The sequence below is a fragment of the Motacilla alba genome, chromosome 8 (genome assembly GCF_015832195.1).
Source record: "Motacilla alba alba isolate MOTALB_02 chromosome 8, Motacilla_alba_V1.0_pri, whole genome shotgun sequence".
Classification (NCBI taxonomy): Eukaryota; Metazoa; Chordata; class Aves; order Passeriformes; family Motacillidae; genus Motacilla; species Motacilla alba.
Genome location: NC_052023.1, coordinates 2,570,408 through 2,595,064, shown reverse-complemented (window position 1 = coordinate 2,595,064; position 24,657 = coordinate 2,570,408). Strand labels below are relative to the sequence as shown.

The following is a 24,657-nucleotide window of genomic DNA, read 5'->3' as shown; positions in this document are numbered from 1 at the left end:
CTCCTGCTGGAGCAGAGCTCAGGTCCACGCTCGAGCCCGCTCCCGGCTCCACAAATCCAGAGCTCAATATGCACAAAACACTTCCATCTTTAAAAAATAATTGAAAAGGTGCACTCTGAAGTTCACTGGATCGATCCCACTGAATTTATTTAGAAGACACTTCATTGTGTCAAAGATTTAATGGCGAGGTTACGATGCCCAGCCTTCAGAATGTCAATGCGCTGCAGCGGGAGCGTTGCAGGGAATGCTAAAACCCTCGGCAGCGCACGCCCCAGCAGAACTGCCAGATTTGTGAAATATGAAAATTATTACACAGAGTTTAGATAAGATGCAGGCTGCTAGGGGAAAAGCAGCACAGGGGCTGGAATTCTGCGTGTGTCTTATGAGTAGCGGGATGAAATTTTGCAGCCTCCCTGCGGACTCCTTGGCCGGCCCCTTACATCCCTTCGAGCCCTCGCTCCCAGGCTGCCCCTTTGGAAATGTGTGTGTCTGGACATGAGCAGTATTTCCCGGCACACTTGATTAAATACCTCCCCTGGTTATTTATTGCACATTAAACAACATCTCTCCTGCACGTACCTTGCTTGGACAAAAGCTCTTTGCTCTCAAGTGCAGAGCTCAGCACGTCGTAGGCCAGAGCTCTGCAAACCTCCGGCAGCACCCATCAGCATTCCCTGCTTATTAAACACCATTTCTGGGACCTGAGAGTTACCCTGCTTTCCTACAGTTTACATTTCTTGGTGCCTGTGATGCAGTTTTAATGCAGAACATACCCAAAGGTTTTTTTTCTCTCTCTCTCTCTCCGTGTCCTTGGGGAATCTCCCTGTTTGGTGCTGCAGGAACAATCCCGATCCACCGAAGGACTCCCAGGCTGTAAAGTTCCGAGCGAAGCGGGAGGGCGGGGGAAGGAATGACAAGTCCTTTTTACTGAAATTCTCTCCCCAAATGGATTTGGCAGAGCCGGGCTCTGCTGATCTTAAAGCAAGGTTTATCATTCGTGCAGGCTGCTGCCTGAAGGGGGAAAAGATCTTTGAAGTTGCTGAATGATGGAAGGGTCTCCCCCCTCCTCTCCCTCGCACACATTTTTTAAGGGTGGTGACTGGGAGATGCTCAACTGCCCTGAGTCAGGAAATTACATGACAAATTAAACAATTATGTGTTTTAGTGCTGAGCTTCTATTTAAACATTTAGCATCAAACAAGCTTTTTAGCATGAATTCCACAGGCATTTATACTTTCCCCACCACCTGTAATTCCACACTGGGTTATTTTCCCTGCATCTCAAGAGCTCCCCTGGTTCAGTATCCACACCTTGGAGATATTTCTTTATCATTTAACTTTATTACAGAAGGCACTACTGCCTGGACACTGTTGGAGTGACAAGGACTATTTCCTTAATTACTGTACATTGATAATAGCATTTACTCTGGCAGCTCCAGTGCTATTCAATCAAGCAAGATTCAATACAAAAAAGCTGATTTGCCAAAAAAGAGATTAGCATAAGTGCCTACAGTCACATTCTATTTTTGAAGGTAAAGCTACTGTGTCTGTGAGCTTTCTTGTGGGAACTTTATAAAGAGAGATTAATCTAGTTTATCTCCTTCAAAACATATTTGGGGAAATCGCAGAGAGTCACTGTTTAGGCTCTTTTGGCAATAATTTTCTGTAAACATGTAAAATAAAGACCTGCACAGAAAGTGCTAATCAGCAGCAGGAAGGTGTAATTTTTTCACTTACGTGGACGTAGACATTTGTGGTGAAAAACTCTGTGTTCCCCGGTTTGCTGTTGCTGTTCTTTGTCATTTAATCAAGTGGTGACTGTAGCTGTTGCACTTTAAAATTAAATGCTATTATTTATGGTAGAACTTGTGCTGGTTAAAAGTGCAAAGCTCAGCACTGTGTACGTTTGTAAGCAGAAGGTTAAGCAGGACATTTTAAATGGTAAAGCAAAGGGCTTAATCAAGGCTGAAGAGCAAAATGCAGTGGGATAACAGATACAGTAAATAGGCATTAATCACCATCCAGGCTTAATCCAGGTATTAGGCAGTCTTGGGGCTAATTCGAAGACTCGCTTACATAAGAACTCGTTCTACCAAGCCCTAAGTAAGTGAATAACTTTATTCTTAGGAGAAAACTTAGCAGTGCTGAAGGCCCTTGCCCTATCAGGCCTGAGTTATATATTTGTAAAATGATCATCACACAATTATTTTGCCTGAAGGGGCTTTTCTGAGTTAGGAGGCACGTGGAGGGGGGTGGTTCAAGGAAGGAAAAACTTGAATCACCAGAGCATAAGGAGCCACTTTTCCATGTGGTTTTTTTTTCCCCCCTTGACACTGTCTATTACTGTGACATCAAAATCCGAGCTAAGCACTTCTTGCCAAAGATGGACCAGATAAAATCATGAAGCCAGTATCATCTCATGGGACACAGCTCACTGTCTTAGTGCCCAATTTAGTGACTACAAATCCAGGCTTAGACCACAGTCCTTCCCTAGCCATAATCCAGCACTTGCACCCTGGATTTGTGTTTAACTACTGATGACCTAAACTTTGGGGCTTAAGAAGATAATTGCACATCCATAGGTGTGGAGCTCACTGAACACAAGTTCTTTTATTGGATGCTCAGAAAGATTAAAGTTCTTCCATTAAGTTTAACTTTACATCAGAAATTCCAGTTCTTTGTACAGACAGACACCACTCATGTACTGACATAGCAGCGCACAAGCCCCAGGGTGAATTTTGGCTTCCTGGTCAAGCTTGCTTTAGAATCCTGGAATCATGGAATGGTTTGGGTTGGAAGGAACCTCAAAGCTCATCTCTTCACATCCCCCTTCCATGGGCAGGGACGCCTTCCACTAGACCAGGTTGCTCAGAGCCCCTTCCAGCCTGGCTTTGAACACTTCCAGTGTGCTCCAGCCCTGAGGAACAGCAGACTCAGGGTTAGCACCACACAGCCTACCCCGAGGAAAGGAGGAGGGGATGGAAGTGGGGAATGCAGTAGATGTCCACGGTTTATCTGCTCAAGGAACAGCAAGATGAAAAAAATCCACAAACCTTTAATAATTGTGAATGTAGGAGAGGGACAGTGATGTAACTGTTCCCAGGGAACACTATTCTTATTTTGTAGAGGGAGGTGAGCCAAGATACTTAAGCTCTAGAGAACCTTTAACACAGGAAGCTATTTATCATAACAAGCTTGGTTGATACTGCTCCCATACTGAACCAATTAGATTAGCCTATTTCGTCATACTTCATAACTTGGGATGATAGGTTTCCAAGCATGGTACAGTGCAGTAATTGAATTTTGATCAAACACACATGGCCCATAACCCAGTATGTGAAACTTTCAGAACAGTTCACAGCTTTTAAATATCCAGTCAACATGTTGCCAAAAGTACAGGATGTACTTGATGCAAGTGGGAGAGGAGGGGGGGAGCACGAGTCCACGCCGTAACTTGGTACAGCTGTAAAACAAACATTTTTTTGTTCCGATTCTGTTCCTACTTTAGCAAAGGAGCTGGGAGGAAGACAGTGAATGTCAAGTAAGTCGTTTTTCTCCCCAGCCCCCACGCCCCTCAGGCACACATTCCCCTTTTAACATTCTTAGATTACCACAACCTTTTAAATTCACTCTACTGTACTTACATACTGTGTTAGACACACCAGCAATTATGGTTGTTAGCATGACACATCCATTGCCTACACTTAGTTAACAAAATAACTTAAAAGTCGCATGCATCGGCCTCTTAATAGGGCTATAATCAATGGGGCCCTGGAATGAAAGCCCTAAAAATTACCCCCCAGCTCTGCATTCCCCAGGCCCCTGCCTTTGCCAGCACAACCCTCATGGTGGGCAGTCTCATCCAGCTCAAGGTGAACACTCAGTTTTTTCAGTTCTCAGCATTCTCTTACATCTTCTTGCCATATTTTCTCCATGGTAAATTTGAGGAACTTTGAAGAAGACCCTGTAAAGGAAACAGAATACATTAATAAATACATTCCTATGGCTTTACTGACACAGGGGCAAAGCAGCCCCTGCAGAGCGGGTTTGTGGCATGGGAAATGCTGTGCCAGAGTTTCTTTGGAGCAAGTCGTGGCTATCCATGTCAAAGCTGCTTCCTGGCCTAAAAGGGAGTCTGGCATTCTGCAGCAGTGAAGCAGGGTATCACCAACCTCTGCCTATAGTACTGACAACTTCTTCCTCAGTTTTAGAATCAGAATCACAGACTGGTTTGGGTTGGAAGGGTCTTAAAGCCCATCCATTGCCACCTCTGCCATGGGCGGGGACACCTTCCACAATCTCAGGGTGGTCCAGCCTGGTTTTGGACACTTCCAGGGATCCAGGGGCAGCCACAGCTTCTCTGGGAACCCTGTGCCAGGGCTTTCCCACCCTCACAGGGAACAATTTCCTGTGTACCTCTAACTTAACATTCCCCTCTTTCACTTTGACCCCACTGCTCCTCGTCCTAGCACAAGTTTTGAATGCTTTGACCCAAAGGCAGCCCCAGATACCCCAATGCCCCGAGGGGGGAACCACCAGGGCACCCAATATTCATCGAGGTGGTGGCAAATGACATAAAGGCTGGGGGTTCCTGCTCCATCCCCTTAGAGAGGACAGGCTCTGGAGGTTCCCCCCAGCAGCGCCTGCCTCGGAGGCGTCTCACACACCTGCTCTGAGCACAGCTGTGCACGAGCAGCAGCCACAGGTTCCAAGGGGAGAAACGGTGCTTCTCCCAGGGAACAAAATGCACAGCTCATTTTGTCCTGCTGGTGGTTGGGGACAGGTATTTCCTGACTGCAGCCACCCCCTGGCAGGACAGGGCGCAGAGGACGCGCTGGATCTCGTCTCCCTCCCCGCCCCGCTGCCAACTAAGTTATGATACTGCAGAGGAAAAAAAAGGGGGGGAAAAAAAAGAAAAGAAAAAGAATTTGGTGCTCAACTTAATCAGACTTGGACCAAGTCTCAGCTCAAACCAAGGTTAAATAGGCCTGTTCTAAGGTAGGATTTATATAGCAATTACAGTAATGGAAACTGAGCTTTATAATTCTTATACTGCCTAAAATTCTGCTGTGTCATATGCATCTGCAGAGCCCGAGGAATGTGCTGCTCGGGGAGCACTGCAGTCCTGAAAGCAGCCATTCAAATGGATCATGGAGAGTTATTGGAGCACGTGGATGGCCGGGGTTTTTATGAAGCACAAAGAGTCACAAACAGAAATCCTGGGAAAAGCAAGGAGCTGGTATCTGAGACAAGCAGTATTTTTAAAAAAAATACTTTATTTTGTTGGGAATGTTGGGAGCTAGATCTCCATCAGACACGCTGCAAACAGCATTGAGGGTGTCCTTTTTATCCTTGGATTTCTTTCCCTTTGCTGCAGTCTTAGATCCACGGTGCAAAATGCGTCTTGGCCAGACAGAATCCTCGCAGCCACTTTCCAGTTCGCTCTGTTGTGCAGGGAAAAATACCGGTGTGCAAAGTCTGCGCTGCGATAAAGAGCAACTCGGGAAGATTTGGGGATCTGATAGGGGGTTTGGCTCCACCTTCAGGAAGCAGGAGGCAGAGAGACAACGCGGGGTTGAGTTTCAGGCGCTTCCCGCAGAATCTGGAGCCTGACATCATTCCTGCCCCGCAAAGGGTCCCTGCTCGGATTTATCACAGAATCCCTGGTCTGGTGCCGTGACATTCCTACACGAGTGATGCAGCTCTGAAGAGTCCGCCTCCTCCTGGAAGAGCTTCAAGGATTGGGGCAGGATGTCCAAAGGGAGCTGATACTTGGACAAAAAGCTACAAAAAGCAGCTTTAAGGTGACAAAAAGCTGGGGTACGTGGGATGCCACAGGAGTGCATCCAACACCGTTAGCCGTTCACACCGTCAGGGCTGAGGTTCCCCTGCAGAATGTGAATTTCTCTTGTAATTCCCAGAGATTAGGAAGGTTCTCTGGGTATCACAGATGGATTGAGAGGAAGAAAGTGGGAAGAGTCTTGATCATATTTCAGTCTAGCAAAACACTTAAGCATATGCCTAAAGTTAAGCTATTTTTTTCTCCTCGGATTCAGGCAGAAGATGCAAACGGAACAATCTCTTATATTTCACTTTTTGGCAGACTCTGATGCTGAACCCAGAACGGGGTAGCTGGTTAAACAGCGTGATTTAAATGAATTTAAACGGTGCATTTTTTTTTAAAAGAAGCCACACAGTGACCACTTTTAATAATGAAAATTGCAGGGTAGTTAGGCATGACACTGAGTTTGAAAAGTCTGCGTGATGCGTTACTGTAACAATCAGCAATCACACAATTAGCAACAGTCCCGTGAGGGGATGGAAATGCAGGTCTCGCCTCTGGAATTTCCCCAGCTGGGTGCTTGAGCACCCAACTTTATTGTATTTAACATCACTTTCAGGAGGAAGCAGGTTTGAAAAGTGCAGAGCAAGCAGCAGTGCAGAGATGGCCTAAACACCTAATGAATCTAAAAATAAAAAAAACTCAAAAACACTGAGAGGAGATGGGAGCAGACTGAATAGACAGAGCTGTGCGAGCAAATATAACTGAATATACTCCTGAGGAACAAAGGAAACAATCCTTGATGGGGTGACAACAGATGTTCTCCAAAAAAAAATTCTAAGGGAGCATTTCAAACACAAAGACCTTCCTGTGGAGCTGAGAAGTTTTGCTGGCAGACGTACAGGAATACATCTTTGGAAACAGAGTAAAAGCTAACATTTAAGGTGTTATCAGGTCCTGAAAGCAGCAGTGATATCTTCATGTAATAAGTGGTGGGTGGTGGTGGAGAGGGAAAGGGTGAGGATAACGAAATGCTGTCACAGGAAGTTCCTGTGGCAGAGTTGTGGTTTAAATCCCAGGAGGAATAACCAGTTTGTTGTAAAAAAAACTCCGTGAAAAGGAGCTCTAGACACAAGTGAGGGATGCACAGGCGAACCCAGCTGAAGGAAAGCAACCCAGAGTCATTCATTAGTGCAGTCAGCACACTGAAGTGCCACCGCTGTGGGAACAAATGTGGAGTGCCCAAAGCTGGACATTTCTCCCAACTACTGCTCCTTCAGGTCATGGTTTAGCACACTGCAGAAAATCTTAAATTGCTCATTAAAATAAAGGGGGAAATAGGACAGCTTGTAGAGGCCTTTTTGAAAGGACTGAATTGCACTGGTGGTTTGGGAAGATCTGGGTTCAATGCCTGGCCTGGATCTGCAGCATCTTCAGTGAACAGTTTTATCTGAGCACCTCGAACTCTTGTTTTAAACTCTAGCCTTTACTTTTTATGTTCTTTATTTTTACAGATACAGAATAATACTTCTCTGCCCAGCTGGAATGTTGAAAGGATTCCTGACTATCTGCAAGGCCAGCAGATATCATTTTATCTGGGAACGAGGCAGGAGGACGACATACTACATTGTCTAATTGTTTTCATTGCTTTGCAACTGTTTTGGGGAAAACAACCCCGAGAGAAGATTATTGCAGTGCAATCAGAACTACAGAAAGACTGGGATGGACAACTTGATTGACAGGAGAAGGCTAAAGCAGGCAGCAACACAAAAAATCATCATTGGACAGACATTTTGATAAATATTACTGCAGCCAATTTATTATTAACACAGTGGGACAGCTTTACATCTTGCATCACACTTTTCACAGCCCTTATGGTAAACATGCCATATCTGACAATTACAAGATGAAAACAAAGACCTCACTAACTGTCTCCTGGCCCTGCAGCTTTATCTGCTTGCTCAGTTAACCCTCTCTCCACTTCAGCTGTGCAGCTAAACCAGCAGATAGAAACATATTATACATACATTAACATTTATTGCGTGTTCATATAGAGAACACAACCCCGGCAGCCCCCCATGAAATTCCCAAAGGTTAAACAATCTGTGGCACCCACTCCTAAAACATGGGAGAGGATTTGGGCTGGGGTGGGAAGCTGTCAGGACAAGGCAGAGGATCAAGGGGAATGCCTTCTGAAGGGAAGAGATGTCACCCATGGCTGTGTCCTGGCTGCAGGGACAGCCCCAGCGTGAGCAGCCCTGGATCCCAGCCTGGGCTCCAGCAGGGAAGGATCCCACAACATAGAGGGATCCCACAGCAGAGAGAGATCCCATAGCAGGGAGAGATCCCACAGCAGGGAAGGATCCCACAGCAGGGAGGGATCCCACAGCAGGGAGGGATCCCATAGCAGGGAGGGATCCCATAGCAGGGAGGGATCCCACAGCAGGGAGGGATCCCACAGCAGGGAGGGATCCCACAGCAGGGAGGGATCCCATAGCAGGGAGGGATCCCACAGCAGGGAAGGATCCCATAGCAGGGAGGGATCCCACAGTAGGGAAGGATCCCACAGCAGGGAGGGATCCCACAGCAGGGAGGGATCCCACAGCAGGGAAGGATCCCATAGCAGGGAGAGATCCCACAGCGGGAAAGGATCCCACAGCAGAGAGGGATCCCATAGCAGGGAGGGATCCCACAGCAGGGAAGGATCCCACAGCAGGGAGGGATCCCACAGTAGGGAAGGATCCCACAGCAGGGAGGGATCCCACAGCAGATCTGACTTCCCGGCTGACACATCTCTTCCCACACAACCACAGCAGCTTGGACCAGCAGCTCTTTCTCTCTGCTGGCTGCTTGGCCTCTGGGATTAGCATCTCATGGTCCTAGGAACTAAAATCCTATTTTCATCTGATTCACACAAAGCAGCTCCTGGAATTTTTTTACAGGTAACGAAGCACAACCTGGATTTCTGAAATCACCAAGTGGAGCCCTCTGCTACTTGAACACCTGGAGACACATTTTAGAACAGAATCTTGAATGATAAGTTGCCCAAGGCTATTTTTTTATTATAACATCCATGACATCTTCTTATTTTCACAGCTTCATTACCAGCTTCAGGGTTGGAAAAACAAAAGGCAGACAAGTCACAGGATGATCTTAGGCAGGAGATTTTACTTGATTCAAACATCCATTTTCCACCCGCTTCCTGTCTGTTTTTCAAAGTATTTCAGGGAACAAAACTGATGAGCACAAAGAGCATTCAGTGAGAGAGGGAGCAAAGGGAGACAGAACAAATATCAGGCAAGGGAATGGAGCTGACAGAGTGTTCCTGTCTCTTTGAGCCCACAAGGAAAATGCATGGCAGGAAGGATTCCAAAACCACATCTTTCTTGCGTGAAGGGAAGAATTAACGTTAAGCACAAAGTATTCCTTGTGGTTTATTCTCATTACGTGACATGTCAGGTTATGCTGATTTGGGTTAAAAACAGGATTTCTTGACAAAGCTCTCTGTGCACTGGGCTTAATGTGGGTTAAAAAGAGCCTAAACCCCACAAATTGTGCTTTCATGAATCCACTTAGGAATCTCATTCTTGGGAATTCCCTTAAAAATACGGTTTGTGGATATATTAATGACAGGCTGAAAGTTTCACCTGAAAAACAAAAAAAAAAAAAGCCCAAACTTTTGTAAAAAAAGAAAAATTACACTGAAGTTTCTATGGCGTGGGTTTCTCCCTCAGTTAGTGCCAGTTTTCATTAGAAGGTGAAGAGAATGCTTAAAATTGGTCAAATAGCATGAAGATTTTGTTGACATGCTTTCTGTCTGTGTGTACATACTTTTCCTGAAAGGAACACCCAGTGAAATCCTGGTTGTCCAAAAGACTTTGGTCAAACAGCTTTGAAAGATACAGAATTTATTGCACTGAAACACAACTGACCCAAAATAAGAGCCTTTTAAAGCCTTTAGTACTGTGAAGAATTCACTCTTTGGACACTCTGTAGCTGTAGAACACACACACCCCAATTATTTTCAGGAGAAAAAAGGTTTTTATTTCACTATGGATGGCTGCAAGAGGGGAAAGAAAAAAAATAAAAATAAGCAGTACAATTATTTGTTTTTCTAACCTCAGGGCACCCCAACATCCACCCTCCTTTTTTTGTGATATGTCATCTACAGTTCTATTTTTTACACATCCATATTTCTACTGTTGATCAGCACTTGGCCAAATTTTGCAACTTGACTAAAATTTAAAGAAATAATTGTTTCAATTAACACAATTTCACAGGCTACACCAGCCTAAGATTTAGGGGGTTTTTTGGGTTTTAACAGGATGGGGGAAAAAAAGGCAGTTTGTGTGGTTGGGGATATTTAAGTTAATTTCCAAACTGCCACACGGACAGACCCCCCCAGGTGTATCCATGCTAAAACTCTAATAAATTTCAATGGAATAAATATCTGCATATTTATTATGAGCACTCTCTCTGCAGCTCTCTGTAACACTCTAAATGACACAGACACATCAGTGCAAATTGCAACAGTCTGCACGTTTCACAGATGATGTAACTCAGCAACAAACCCTCTGCTCAGAAACAGAGCAGTCCCAAAGTTCCAGCTTTGAGGTAAACCTGCCCACGTGAGGAGCTTTCCCATTTTGTCATCTTTGTTCACCGTGCATTTAACATTCCATTCTGACGGGGAGCGATCAGTAAATCCTCAGCAATTCCAGGGCACCACTGGATCCAGCTGTCAAAACCAGCTGCACCTGGGGATTTGTGCCACTCCCTGCCAGAGTTAGGGGTGTTAGGGGTAGGTCTGCATTTTCCTGAAGGTTGCATTGGTGATGCTGAGGCGGGTCAGCCTGGCCCCGTAATAATCGATGATGTAACTGGAGCCGTCGGAAGGGCCAACGATCTGCAGGAGGAAAAAGGAACCAAGACTTTTCAATATGAAGTGAAATATATACTTTGTGCTAATGTCTCAATTACTGCTAATTTTCCCATCATAAAATTAGTCATGCTTAATTAGTCAAACAGAAACTAGATTTATTTTGAAGTTATGCTGCAGTTTAACTGTTTTAGCGAGCGCTGTCTCAGAAGGAACATTTCCCCTGGGCTTCTAATCAACCAAATTACACAGCCAGGCTCTGGGACTCGGCTAATCCGACGAGGATTTGAGGCACAAAACCAGCCTAACAAATGAGTGGGCTACAAACCACTTTTCCTGAACAAAGGAGGGTCGGCAGCAGAGAATTAGGCTGATGACAAGTGTCTTTGAAACACTGAACAGGTAAGGAATGAAGAGGAGGAGGAAAGATCATGGAGTTTTTGTTCTGGAAGTGCTAAATTGATGTGGAGTCACCAGGGAGATCAACAAGGTGAGATGAAAGATACTCTCATCTGGATCTGTTAAGTGCTCTGAGGCAGGATCACTGCGAGAGCAGAGAAAGGAGTTTGAGAATGTGCACAAAAGACAGATCCGAAGTGCACGCTTTTAAAATATTATCCTACAAACCCCCAGAAACAACTCCCATACCCACAATGGATTTGGAGTTCATCACAGCCGATTTGCAATTCACGCTAAACGGCTGCTGAATAAAACAATTTGGCAATTTCATGATGTCACAAGATGTCACCCCAGCTGGGGATTTAACCCTCGTGAATCCCTCAGTCACAGCTCTCTGCTGATGAGGGACTTGAATTTGCAGGAGAGGTGGAAAATGGAAGTGGCAATGTCTTCTTTCATCAGCATAAAGCACAGGCAATCACAGAACTTGGTTCTGGGAACAGCAGGAGATCCCATGCTGAGTCCAACACTCTGCCTCACATAAAGAGGTTCTGACCACCTGAATTTATGGTGCTACGGCTTCCAAGCTATTCATTGTCAGTATTTATAGATGGCTAATCTAAGTTTTAATTCCAACAGCAAATATATTGATATTTTGTGTCTATATTCTACAACACCAATCTACAAACAGAGCCAAAATGCATGCCTTGGTTCTTCAATATCCAGTGGTTCTTAAGGCCAAAACGCTAACAAAGTGTTAGTAATCAAATCAAAGCTTTAAAAAACACAGATCTGTATCTTGTTTTAAAAGCCCTGACTTACCTGCATTGAAATAAGTATGAAATCAATTAGGCTCCCAATTCCACAAAACCCTACAGTGCAGAACTTTAACAAACCTAAAAAAGAAAAGTAAAATTAAATGTAGCTTTAAGCAATCCCTGGGATTTCATCATTGGGATGAAATCATACCCAAATCACACACCAATCACACCCAAACTCTCCCCTCACCCCACAAAATCTGTGTGTTTATATATATATATATATATATATATATATATATATATATATATATATATGCATCTATCTAGAAGAAGGCCTAAAGTTAAACTTCTTTAATTATTAGGGAAAAAAAACAAATCACATATTTGTATTTCTATGTCCTGGACACACTTTAAAGATTTTAAATAATAACAATTTTTTTTTAACATCTAAATATTCTTAAACATGGAAAAGCAAAAGTTCATAATCAGGTTACTGAAATATTCCTTTCATTGAGGCACAGACAGGAAAAATCCCAATTTGAGCTGAAAAATTTGCTTCTGAATAGAAAGAGACTTTCTACCACCTCATGAGTTGCAGCACATACTGATTTGATTTTCAGAACATGCAACTTTGGAAAACAATCCTTTGTATAATTTTTATTTTTTTGATGAAAGATTAATTTCTTTTGAATATATATTAAAATATATAAACACTTATTTTTAACTGGTATTCAAAAATATTTGGTTTTATACAAATAGATGAAAGATTAATAGAAAATATGTGGGAATAGCAACTGACAGATGAATGTTTTATTGGAAGTTGTCCTGCAAGGCAGACTTCATTTGGAAAATGCCTTCAGAAAAAAAGAAGCTGGCTTAAATTTATTTTTTTTTAATATCAATAGTTTCTTGTACAATGAGTGTAATCCAGAAAGAACGATATATATGAGAATATATATGTATATAGGTATATGTAGTACAGAGAGAACTATATATTTATGTATTATTTCAGGGGAAGATCTTGGTTGATCCCCTCTCCAAAGCACCAATGTGTCCCACAGAGCACCTCCTCTCCCCCAGGGCTGTCTGTGGGGCTGCACAGGGGGCAGAGGGGGGAGGAAGTGCATCCCCTGCAGGAAGAGCATCCCACTGCCTGGATTTGTCTCTCATGGAAGGGAAGTCCATGTGCATCCTCCCCTGTGAGGCCCTGGCACAGGGGCTCAGGTGCCCAGAGAAGCTGTGGCTGAATTCCTGGAACTGTCCAGGTTAGATGGAGCTCTGCACAAGGTGATCCAGTGAAGGTGTCCCTGTCCCTGGAACATGCCAGCTGGGAACTCAGGAACCCAGCAGATTTCTTACCACTGCTGCAGCTCCACTTTACTTAGGGAATGGATGGAGGAGAACTGTTTCTGAACCTGGCATTTATTTCTGGAGTGCAGGGTAAAGTTGGCTTTTTTTTCTTCCTCCTCACTCCCCTCCCTACAAGCAGATCACACTGAGAAAATAAACTGCTCTAAAACACAGAGGGAGAAAAAACAGTGTTGTTCTGCAGTAATAACTCCTGGTTTGGTTCACAGTGTGTGGGAGAGGAAGAGGTTGCCTTCCTGATTTCTTTATACTCAATAGCTTGTTTGTATTTGTGTGCTCTTTAAACAAAAGAGAAGGGGAAAAAAATAAACCAAAGAGCATTTACAGTCTTCGTTACACTTGCAAAAAAGATTTCAATGCCATTAACCTTTCTTAACCATTTTTTGCCAAGGCACAGATGACCTAAGAAATCCCTAATCAGCCACTGTAAAGGAATCCAGTGGGTTGATTTTTATTCTTTTCTACTCTTACCTATTTGCTTTTCAAAAGATTGAAAATCTGGCTTTGGAAGAGTTTAATTTTAAATATTAACTCTGGCTACTGGCTACAGTATAATCCAGTAGGAGTTAAAGCATTAGCCATAAAGATCTTGTACAAAAGAATTAAGGATTTATGAATCTATATTACCATAATATGTTAAAAATAATTACTGCAAATCATTATTCCAAATCCAGTGGTACAAATAAATAATGCACCTTACTGACTGCTTTCAAAAATGTATCTTTTTGTGACACAGATGGACAAAGTAAATGCTAATTCCAGAATCTCAGGGATAAAAGACATGGATGTTAATCAAGATTACAGAAAAGGACAGATAATGTCATTTAAAAGAGTTGGCATTTAATGGGCAGAAACTCAAAATTTCTGGCTGAAGTGACAGCAACACATACAGCTTTTTCCACATCACTGCTCCATCCTATCTATACTTAAATTCACTCCCTTTGTCCAGCTCAGAAACAAAGCCAGTGAGGGCAGTTCTGTCATAACAAGGTATTTCCATTACTTAAAAACCAGTGGCACCACCATCCTGGGAATGAAGTCCTAAAAACCAGAAAGAGGTTTTATTAGAAGTCCCAGCCTCTGCAGAATTGCTATCAATACCATGAGCTATCCTGAAGGTGTGCATTTGCCAGAATAAATTCCATCTCCCAAAACACCAGGTTTACTGTAAAATCTGTCCACTTTTTTCCTGCTGAAGTCAAGTCTCATTTAAGGCTGGCACATGAGGCAAAGCCACTTCTGCTCCAGTGCCTCACAAAAAATGCTGTGATAAAACATCAATGCAAAGCAAAACTTTGAGTAGCAATAACCACATTTGCTTATTAGGATTTTATCTGCTGGACACTACATCTCCATTTGTCACCACTCCAACAGAAGAGCAGGCTGAGGATAATGCAGCACTTTGTCTCACTTGACCATGAAGTAAGGATTCTAGTTTTAAATATTAAAACTCTGACTGTCAACCTTCATTAGTCAAAATATGAGTAGACACACACAAGTCAGCCATAAGACTAAGATTTACCTCAAAGAAAAAATTAAGGAATAAACTTACCTAATGCAGGATATCCTAGATAAAATCTATCTGCTCCCAACCATCCAAGAAATAAGGACAGAGCCACTGCCACTTTGTAGGAGTATCCGTTTCTGCCAAAAGAAGCAAGCAATGTAGATAATGACTGCAAAATTTACCCACTCATACTTTTGACTGCTAAAGTAGTGACTCATTTTCCTGCTGCTCTGGTTTTTAAAAAAAACCAACAGACTTGTTATTTTTCTTCAATTAACGGCCACGGAATTGATAATGTTAAGCTTTCAAACTGGGAAGGCATCCTCCATAAAGGAACCTCAGCTGCTGCAACTCAACTGTACTCTTGCAGAATACAGATTATTCTGAAACTAAATGATGATTTCTTGTCAAGACATAATTCAGTTGCTGATCCGTCCCCAGCTCCACAGAGCAGCTCCTAACAGTTCAGCCCTACTGAGACAAGCCCAGGAAGGCAGGAGGTGTGTGAATACTGTCTGCAGGCATTAGTCTCACACGCAGCCAAATGGAGAGGAACAGGACAGGCAGGTGAGATGTCAGCAGAGACAGTAATTGCCACGAGATCTGAAGGAGAAATGAACCATGGCCACCGGCTGAAGAAGCTACAGGAAGGATTCAACAAAAGGAGTAAGTCTTGGATTCACTCATTACACTGCTAATGGCACAAAGTCACAATGAAAAGAACTGTTGACAGCACAAAGATGCACAGGGGTAGAGAGGCACTCTCAAGTTAAGCTTCCCATGGTTAGTCATACAAAATAAACAGATAGAACAGACTTTTTCAGACTTATCCTAATTGGAACCATTCTTGCCAACAGCTGGAGCGATGCAGCCACCAAACCACCTGTTAGTGCAGGCCCTGCTGGAGAACCTTGCACTAATAAGGGAGCTAAAAACATATCACCCTCAATGCTGGAACTGCTGCCTCGGTGAACAGCGAGCTCCTGAACAGCAAACCCAAATGTAATTAGAACTGAAAAATATTCAGTAATTCACTGTTTTGATACGTGCACCACTACGTGCCAGCAATTATTTAATAGGCCCAAATTAAACTCTTGGTTGACAGTTGAATAAAACAGTCTCAAAAAGACAGTAGCTGACAGAAGTCCAAGCACTTTTATTAAGCATTTTCACTGCCAAGTAGAGACCTACCTTTTTTGCTTATTATCTAAATTTGCTGACTTTAAAACCTAATGGCAACATTAAGTGATTAAACCATGACTTTTACCTCAGCATTTGTTACTTGGTGTTTATTAGCAACACGGAACACACAGGGCATTCCTGGAACCTAATGTAACATAAATTATCATCTTTAGAACTGTCTTGTTCCCACTGTAAAGAACACTAGCGGGTTTATTTAAAACTTGAGGTAAACTGTTGGAAATGGTTTATCAACTACAAAGTGTCAACAGCCCTCCAAGGACACTAAAGCATAAAAAGAACTGTTACATAAAAAATGGCAACATGTTTTAATTTTGCTCCTGATCACAGCTAGTAATAAGCTGAGCCCTTGCCTGCGCACTGAGATGCTTCTGAAAGCACAACAGTTTCTGCAACCTCATCAACATCAAACTGACGGGCAGAAGAAATCCAGTATGAAGGGGAAGCATGAGAACACTGTAACAAACAAGGCTGCATGCACTCTGCTGTTTCCTTTGCCTTACTCCTTCAGACAAAAACATGCACAAAGAGTAAACCAGTGAGTAGGAAAATGACACATCCCAGGCATCTGAAGGAATTTCTAGAATTGGGTAAAAAGATGCAATTTCTTGTCAGTTCCTCTTTTGATTTTCTCTTGCTCCTCAGCCTCATCCAACCTTTATTTTTTCTGCCTTGCATTTCTTCCAGCTGCCACGTTAAAAGGTTTTCCTCCCAGCTCTTCCACAGCAGTTGACAAGAGCAGGTGCTGCTGTAGGTAGCTCTTTCAGGGTCTCTTGGCTCTGCTCAAAGACCTGTCCTGAACCCTGTGAATTTCACAGAGAATCACTCCATGGCCTTCTTCCCTGGAATGGCAACACTTGAACAATGGACATTTCAACTCTGCAACATCAGGGCCTGCACATATTAAGTAAAATATTTGATTGATGCCAGTCTGGGGGATTCTAGAATTTGGCCAAAAAATAAGATCTACCTCCAAAGCATCAGATTAAGGCCAAACCTAAGCAATCTTGACTCCCAGTACTTCTTTGTTGGAACAACCTTACAAGTTTTATCTTGAATTATTACTAGGGTACCTGAACTTTAACACATTCACTCACACAAACATGGAACATCTCCTGGTCTTGCTCTAAAATAACTGGACCCCAGAACTTAGCCAAAATTAAATTACAGTTTTGGCTAAGGACAACTTGCTGATTTGTCCTTCGCAAAAGATGGTGATGGAGATTCACCTGCTGTCCCCGTGCTGGGACAATCCTGCCATGGGAAGATGCCTTCTCAAACGAATTTTCTGGCTAAATGATGTGCAGTTATTTCTACAGTTGCAGTTGCTATCCAAACTCAGTACGATGCTGAACAACCTCCAGAAACCAGTAGAAAAGGCAGGGCTATTGTTGTAATAGTAAGCTGGAGATTCCTGCTTAAAACAATATTTCTAACACTTAGGTAACATTCAAAGTGCCTCATAAAAGTGACTGGACCACTTTTTAAATAAGTGTACAGATGAAGGATGGTGATATTAATCTTGCTGCCATTTTTTACTGGTTTTAGGACATTATGAAGGACAAGCTTGTGTAACTCTATCTACGTTCACAGTTGTATTTTACTGGAATTTTCAGTCCAAAAAGGGTTCTCTTCTCTTTCTGCCATACCAACAGTTGAGGGACTGGAAAAGTCAGAACGAGTTGCTTTGGCAGTGCAGCCATTGATTATTCATTATAAATAACAGTCACGATCAAGTAACAGATATTGTAGGAAGGAAGACATTTCTCTACCTACAGACCTAGATTTTAATAAAGAAATGTAAAGAAAAGCTACCTTTAAAAAGTGTTACTAGAAAATATACTAACCCAAAAATATATGTATACAGAAAACCCCCAAACATAGAAATTACCATCTAATCTAAAGAGGAAGCAATTTCACTAAACTAGTATAGCTCATCTTCTCCTCAGCCCCCATCACAGATGGGACTGAAACACAATTGTTTCTGGACAAAAATGTGACTGACGTCTACTTTGCTGGCATTTAAATCTGATTAGATGTAATAACATGTTTTCTTCAGTTTGCTGAGCTTTGACTGCTGAGAAGATTAAATACAGAGAAAATATTTATGAAACTAAGAGGCAGAGCTATACTTCTGAGTTAGGCAAATTACTGAGCAGCAAGTAGCACATCAGAGTTATGTGCCCACTAGAGTAACAGGGAGTACCCAGTACTTCTGGAGTTTTAATTCCCAAAGATTCCAGTAGGACAAAAGAGAAAGGTTCCAGTGTGAATCCCAGAAAAAGAGGAAACAAATGGCAGTGACAGGTGCTGGCTGATCATTAGTACTGGCCAGTTGGAACATTTATTGGTACCCAGAGCTCTCCATCACTCACAATGTGCTTTACAAAAAGGAGGTCCGTCATTCATGTACCAGAAACAGCCTCTTAAAAGACACGGTGGATTGGATTAAACACAAAAGTTGTTTCAAAATAGAGAACAGTTTCTGGTATAGATTTTGGGGGGAACTGCAGAGATCCTGAAGCTCCCCTAAAATCCATGCATCACAGAACTTCAGCTGCAGCTACAGGCACACTTTAAACTGGCATGAAGCACTGAGCAGCACAGCCCTGTCCAGCCCTCCTTTGTCCTCTCTGTTTTATCCTTGAGTCACCCTCATCCCTGCGCTGGCACGAGCACTTGAAGCCACTGTACTGTGACTCAAACTGGGGAACTGATCCAAGGCAGCTCAAACCCAGGGCAGCTCCCTGATGTCCTGGGATCTGTCAGGGAAGGGGATGGAGGGTGTCCCCAACAGCTCCTTCCAGCAACTGTGCTGATTTTAAGCACACGTGAAATGTAGCCTCAGCATTTGGAGCAAAAGTTTGCCAAGCTGAAGTACAAAGTAAAGCAAAGGTAAAAAAATAAGGAAAAGCAAAGACACAAACATAACTAAACAACAAAGAAAATGTACAGACAGATTTCCCCATGAAGGTCCACATTTAGAACAACCTGGTCTAGGGGAAGGTGTCCCTGGTCATGGCAGGGGGACAGAATGAGAAGAGCTTTAAGGTCCTTCCCAACCCAACCCTTGCCGTGACCCTGTGTTGCGTCTTTGTAGTGTTTATTAGAGGATTACCTACTGGGCAAAATGTGCATGGTTCTGTCTTTCTTCTATTTTCCTTCTGCCAACACACATTATACAATTTTGGACAAACTTCAGTTTTTCAGAAGCAAAGAGTACTCACACATTGCGACACTCAATAGGCTTGTAAAATCCAACTTCCTGTCCCGTAAAGACTTTCTCTATGCCAAGGTGATCTTTGCAAGTAATATTTGGTGCTGGCAGACATTGAACTGAGGACAAAAAATTATTTGATATTAAGCAGTAACTAAGAGCAGTTTTCTGACCACACAAAAGTGAAACAAATTAAGTTCTACTGTGCAAGTTTTGATACAAAGCACAGGTCACACACAATTACTTGTCTAAAATATTTTTAAGCCAGTCCTACCGCTAACTTGTAGTTTTTCTTTGCTACATTTTAAGCAAAATATACAAACCTAATTGCTGCCCCAATTCTGTTGTAATTTCCACTCTGGCTTCAATATGAGTCAATGAGAAATCTGAAGCTGACATACAGAAAACATTTTCATCATGAGAACAGTCAAATATTGGAACCAGTTGCCCAGAGAAGTCACGCCATCACCATCCCTGGAGGTTTTCAAGGTCTGACTGCACAAAGCCCTGAGCAACCTGGTTGGAATTCAGTGCCAACACTGCTTGGAGCAGGAGGTTGGACTGTGCAACTACCTGAAGGGTCTTTCTACCCAAATAATTCCATTTTTCTTGACTCTTAGGGGAATCAAAGTGGAAATCACAGCAGAAAGTCACACCTGCTAAAGTGTGCAATATATTACCAGAATATTAGTCACTCTCCAATGCTGCAGTCCGTTGTTTTAAAGGAAAAAAAATTCTGTCCTTTACCCACTTTCTATCAGCTTTCAGTACTTGTGAGGCCTGTTGGTTAATTCCAACCAAACTGCAAGCCAGGTGTAACATTCCTTCCAGAATTTCCAGTAATGCACACAGGCACGAGATGGATTTTTTAATGCCTATCCATATTGCATAGGGCCAAAAAATAAATTAAGCTTTGAGTTATGTGTGGACTGAACTGCTATAAAGCCTTACATAGATTTTCTACCCCATCCCTGGAAGTGTCCAGGGCCAGGTTAAACAGGGCTTGGAGCAGCCTGGGATAGTGGAAGGTGTCCCTGCCCATGGCAGAGGGTGAAATGAGATGATCTTTAAAGTCCCTTCCAATCCAAATCATTCCATGATGCTACCGATCAATGGGCCTAATCTAAGGCAATTACAAAAATATGCATTATTTCTTGTAAAGTAAATTAAGCAAAGAAGTTTTTTCCTTTATTAGAAGAAACTCAGCACAGTTAAGATATATTGATGCAGGAAAGGCCACAGTTTTCTTCGCAGTGTCACTCCAAAGACTCCAAACCTTCTACTCAATGGCACCACTTTGCTGTTTTGAATTAAACCCCCGTTTGTCTGGGTAAGGGACACTGGGAAGTGATCAGAAATTGTAGTGCTTCAAGTAGGATCCAGAAATTAACTTTTTATTACTTAGGTAATACTGAAAATAAGCAATTCAAATACTGTGAGGACAATGTAAAAACTGGTGTGTGTGTGTGTCTAAAAATGCTACACAAAGAAACAGTGTTAATTAACTCAGCAACTTGTTCTGCTCTGAAGCTTATCTCCTGTTCAAAAGTGCAGTGTATTAAATACAATCACACGGTAATTAGTTAAACAACTGATAATCTTGAGTTATGATCAATCTCAAACTGTGCAGTGTTTCTTCTGGTCTCTGACTGCCCATTTATAGTCAGGGACACAATCTTAAAATGATGGAAAGAACTAAAAAAACTTTATTTAAAGGATCCATTGTGCAAAGTATTTACATCCAGTGTCTGAAATTATTTGGAAAATCTTCACTATCCCAGAAGAAAATCATTCAGCACTTACAGGAAGCAAAATATGAACACGCATGAATTTTGTGGACTCCCCATCCCTGGAAGTGTCCCAGGCCAGGCTGGACAGGGCTTGGAGCACCCTGGGACAGTGGAAGGTGTCCCTCCCATGGCAGGGGTGGCACTGGATGAGGTTTAAGGTCCCTTCCAACCCAAACTATTCTGTAATTCCATGATTTTAGATCAGGGGTGCACATACTTGCTGTTCTGTCAAACACAGACCATGTATTTCAATGCCTGGGAATATCAAAGAAGTTAAGCACAGGTAGGAAAATAAGTAATCAAGTGATGAATTTTTCTGTGGTGCTCTGAAGTATGTCAGAACTGAACATCAAATAAATGTGCTTTCAAAACAGAGCCTCATGCACCCAAACCTGGTGATGATGGAAGGCACTGTGTTGCCTTAAGAAAACAAGAAAAAAAAGAAAAAAAACCCTTAAGAAAAAAAACCCTTAAAACTTAGAAGATTTTGAAGGCTGTTCTGTCACATGTCAATTCTTTTAATAATTATATGCAAAATCAGTATGACAGGAATGGTTTGTTTTAATCACAGTGGTGCAGGACAGAGCCTAAAGGGTGTAACATCCATTGAAGAGATTTACCAGAAACCTCACTTACAAAAGTACCAATCACAGACACAGTATTTATTCCTGTTTAGTAAAGCACCCAATCCACACAAGTGTTTTGGGCTTTCAGACTAATGATATTACTAATCCCATCTTTTATAAAGCTCATCAAGCAGATACGCAAAGGGCTAAATTGAACACTTCCTTGAAAAAAACACAGTAAATCAATATATAAGTTAAAAATCCTTACCATATGCTGTGTGATTTGTGCAATTCATTGGTTCTTGTGTGCTATTGTCTATTTTAGGCTCATCACACATATATGTTCAGGTAATTGAGGAAAACAGTTTTCATATCAAACACTACAACAGGTTTAACAGTAATTTATTCCACCCTCTTTAAACCCCGAGGATTTAAGATGCACCTTGATGTTGGTGCTTACCCATCCCCCAAAAGAGGAGCAGCACATTACCATGCAGCAAATCGGCTAATCCAATTTAATACACCAATATATCGCATAAGCCCCGCGTTTAATTAGTGCTGCAGTCAGCACTACCTAAAGGAACTACAATATTTATCAGTCACAGCCTCCGTATTTGGAGGCAACAAGGTAGCACACGCCTCATCTGGTCTTGTTCCCTCATTTAAATACCACAGCGCCTTGAAATTGAGGCATTTGGTTGAGGAAATTTAATATACAGGAACACACAAAATTCAACGAACGCGTAAAAATGAGCATCTGAAATGCCAGGAATTTGGTGCAGGAACAAACTGAGAGGGAACTGACTTCCAGAGGTCTCAACTCCCACAGCCAAGTAAAGCAGGAGATGAAGCAAGCTTTTCCAAGATTTGCTTTCCTGACACTTTTGATCATCAAAAACTGTCAGCTGCCATGAACCAACATGTTCTGGGGAGGGCAAGAGGTGCCTTGGAGAGCCAGGAGCCTCACACCTCCTGCTCCTCGGAGCTGTGCAGGGTACAGAAACACATTATTTCCTGAAAAAATGGCAACATCTCCAGGTCTTGCTCCTGCAAATAATAAATAAGGCGGAGTGGTAGCAGAGCGGGCTCTCTCATCTCATGGCAATCTCTCTGAAGGACATCCCAAGCACGGCTGTGGCACACACAGTACCACAAGAAATCACAAAATTAATTAGGTTGGAAAAGCCCCCTGAGACCATCGAGTCCAACCTGTGACTGATGCCCTCCTTGTCACCCAGATCAGAGCACTGAGTGCCACAGTCAGTCGTTCTTTGAACACCGCCAGGGATGGGGACTCCGCCACACCCCTGAGCAGCCCCTTCCAATGCCTTATCACCCTTTTTGTGAAGAAATTCCCCCTCATGTCCAACCTGAACAATCCCCTGGCGCAGCTTGAGGCCGTGTCCTCAATTCCCGCACCCTGAGGAGCCCTGTCCCGCTCCCGCCAGCCGAGACCCCCTCGGGGCTCCCAACCTGAGGCTTTCCCCGAGCCCCCCGCCCTGCCCGGCCCCTCACGGTCCCCACCGCCCCTTCCCCTCCCCACACGCGCTGCCCCCCCTCACACCGGGCCCACCGCCACAACAACCGCCCCCGATCCGACCCCGGCCCCGCTCAGGATATTGCCCCAACCGCAGCTCCTCGCACTTGAGCGGCGGCTCCGAGCCCGCCGCTCCCTCCAGGGCTGCGAACCAGAGGAGAAGCAGGACCAGCGCCTCAGCCGCGCCGCTCCGGGCGGCCATGACGGGACCGCCGCCGCCGTCAGCTGACCCGGGGAGGAGCGGAGCGGCCGTGCCGCGGGGAGAGCCGGCGCTGGCTGCGGGGAGAAACGGAGGGGAATCCCGAGGTGTTCGTGGCTTGCTGAGGGTACGGATTAGGCTTTTTGCGGGGGCTTAAGGGTTTTTTTGAGTGGTGGGGGGTGACCTCATTAAACATGGCGGGCGAGGCTGCGCTGAGGGCAGAGCGCGCCCTTACTCAAGATGGCGCTCGCAGGGCCGGGCGCTGGGACGGGCGGGGTGGCGCCCCGAGTAAAGATGGCCGCGGCCGCCGCCAGCTCCGGCCCCGCGCTTGCCCGCACTTAAGATGTCGGGTGTGAGGGGCCGCGGCCCGGCGCGGTGTGGGGTTGGAGGGGGAATCGTGAGGAGCCCTGAGGCGGCTCCAGCAGCGGGGCTGGGGCCGCTCCGGGTGAGGGCCGCCCGCCCTGAACCGAGCGGCGGGGCCGGGTGAGGTGAACCCTCCCCGCTCTTCCAAACACCCGCGCTATAGCATTGGCCCACCCGGCAAAATCGCACTTCTGAGTGTCCCCGCTGGTGTCTGGAGTTGGCTGGGAACTTGAAAAATATGTTGAAAAAGCCCAGCAGAAGTTAAAGGCGTGACCTGCCAAACCTGGTTAACCCAGACTAGTGCATCCCCTGTGATCCAGGCGGGCCTGGTGTGCTGACACTGTGTCCAGCACACCCACAGCAGTCGGATTAAAGAAATAATTTTAAATTCTTACCCTATTTTCACATAAAACTGCATTGTTAAAAATGCTCTTTATTTCAATTTTTAAATGAATACCGAATTCCTGGAGCACCCAAGCTTTTCATCAGTATTTGTTCTTCACAAGTTATTTTGTGGCGATTACAAACCTTTCCCTGTTCTCACTAACATGACAATTATTCACTGTTTTCCTATTGGGGTTATTTCAGGTTTCTCTGCTGTTCAAAGGCATCAGTTTTCCACTTACGAACTGCTAAGGGATCCTGGAGTGTTTACAGGAGATGGAGAGGTCCTTTGGATCAAACACACCCAGGAAAGGCAACACCACTGTCCCAAGTTTATATCTGCTCAAGAAGCTTTTCCTGAAAAACAAGTAGGGGCCTAAAAAGTGGAAAACCGAACCTAAAAAGCTGGAAAAGCAACTCTGAAATAGTACTGAGGAAAATATCATCACTACCCATCCTTTCTGGAAGTCTTTTGGGTTTTCTGGGCATTATTTTGGTGCGTGGTGACTTGTCTGGAGCCTGTCAGTACCAAAGAAGGCACCAGATATTCCGAGAATCCGTGGAAACGCGGGTTTGAAACCTGTGGATGGCTGACAAAGAGCTCAGCCAGCGATGTGAAATATTGCCATCTAACAGCTTTTGGGGAGATTTCGCATAAACTGAATTGGCAGCCTGGAGTTGAGCAGGCAAATATGCAAATGAAAAT

The 24,657-nt window shown here is 43.8% G+C and overlaps 1 protein-coding gene across 1 annotated transcript; it reads right to left on the bottom strand.

Annotated features, from left to right (window-relative positions):
* Window positions 1-9,799: 9,799 nt before the first annotated feature.
* Window positions 9,800-23,386, bottom strand: TM2D1 (TM2 domain containing 1). The gene is made up of 6 exons (XM_038143828.1): window positions 23,089-23,386; window positions 21,737-21,810; window positions 19,123-19,231; window positions 14,741-14,832; window positions 11,882-11,955; window positions 9,800-10,687 (listed from the first exon to the last, which is right to left on the bottom strand). Exons 1-6 carry the CDS (start codon window positions 23,205-23,207, stop codon window positions 10,577-10,579), a joined length of 579 nt encoding a protein of 192 aa, XP_037999756.1. The 5' UTR covers window positions 23,208-23,386; the 3' UTR covers window positions 9,800-10,576.
* Window positions 23,387-24,657: the final 1,271 nt, after the last annotated feature.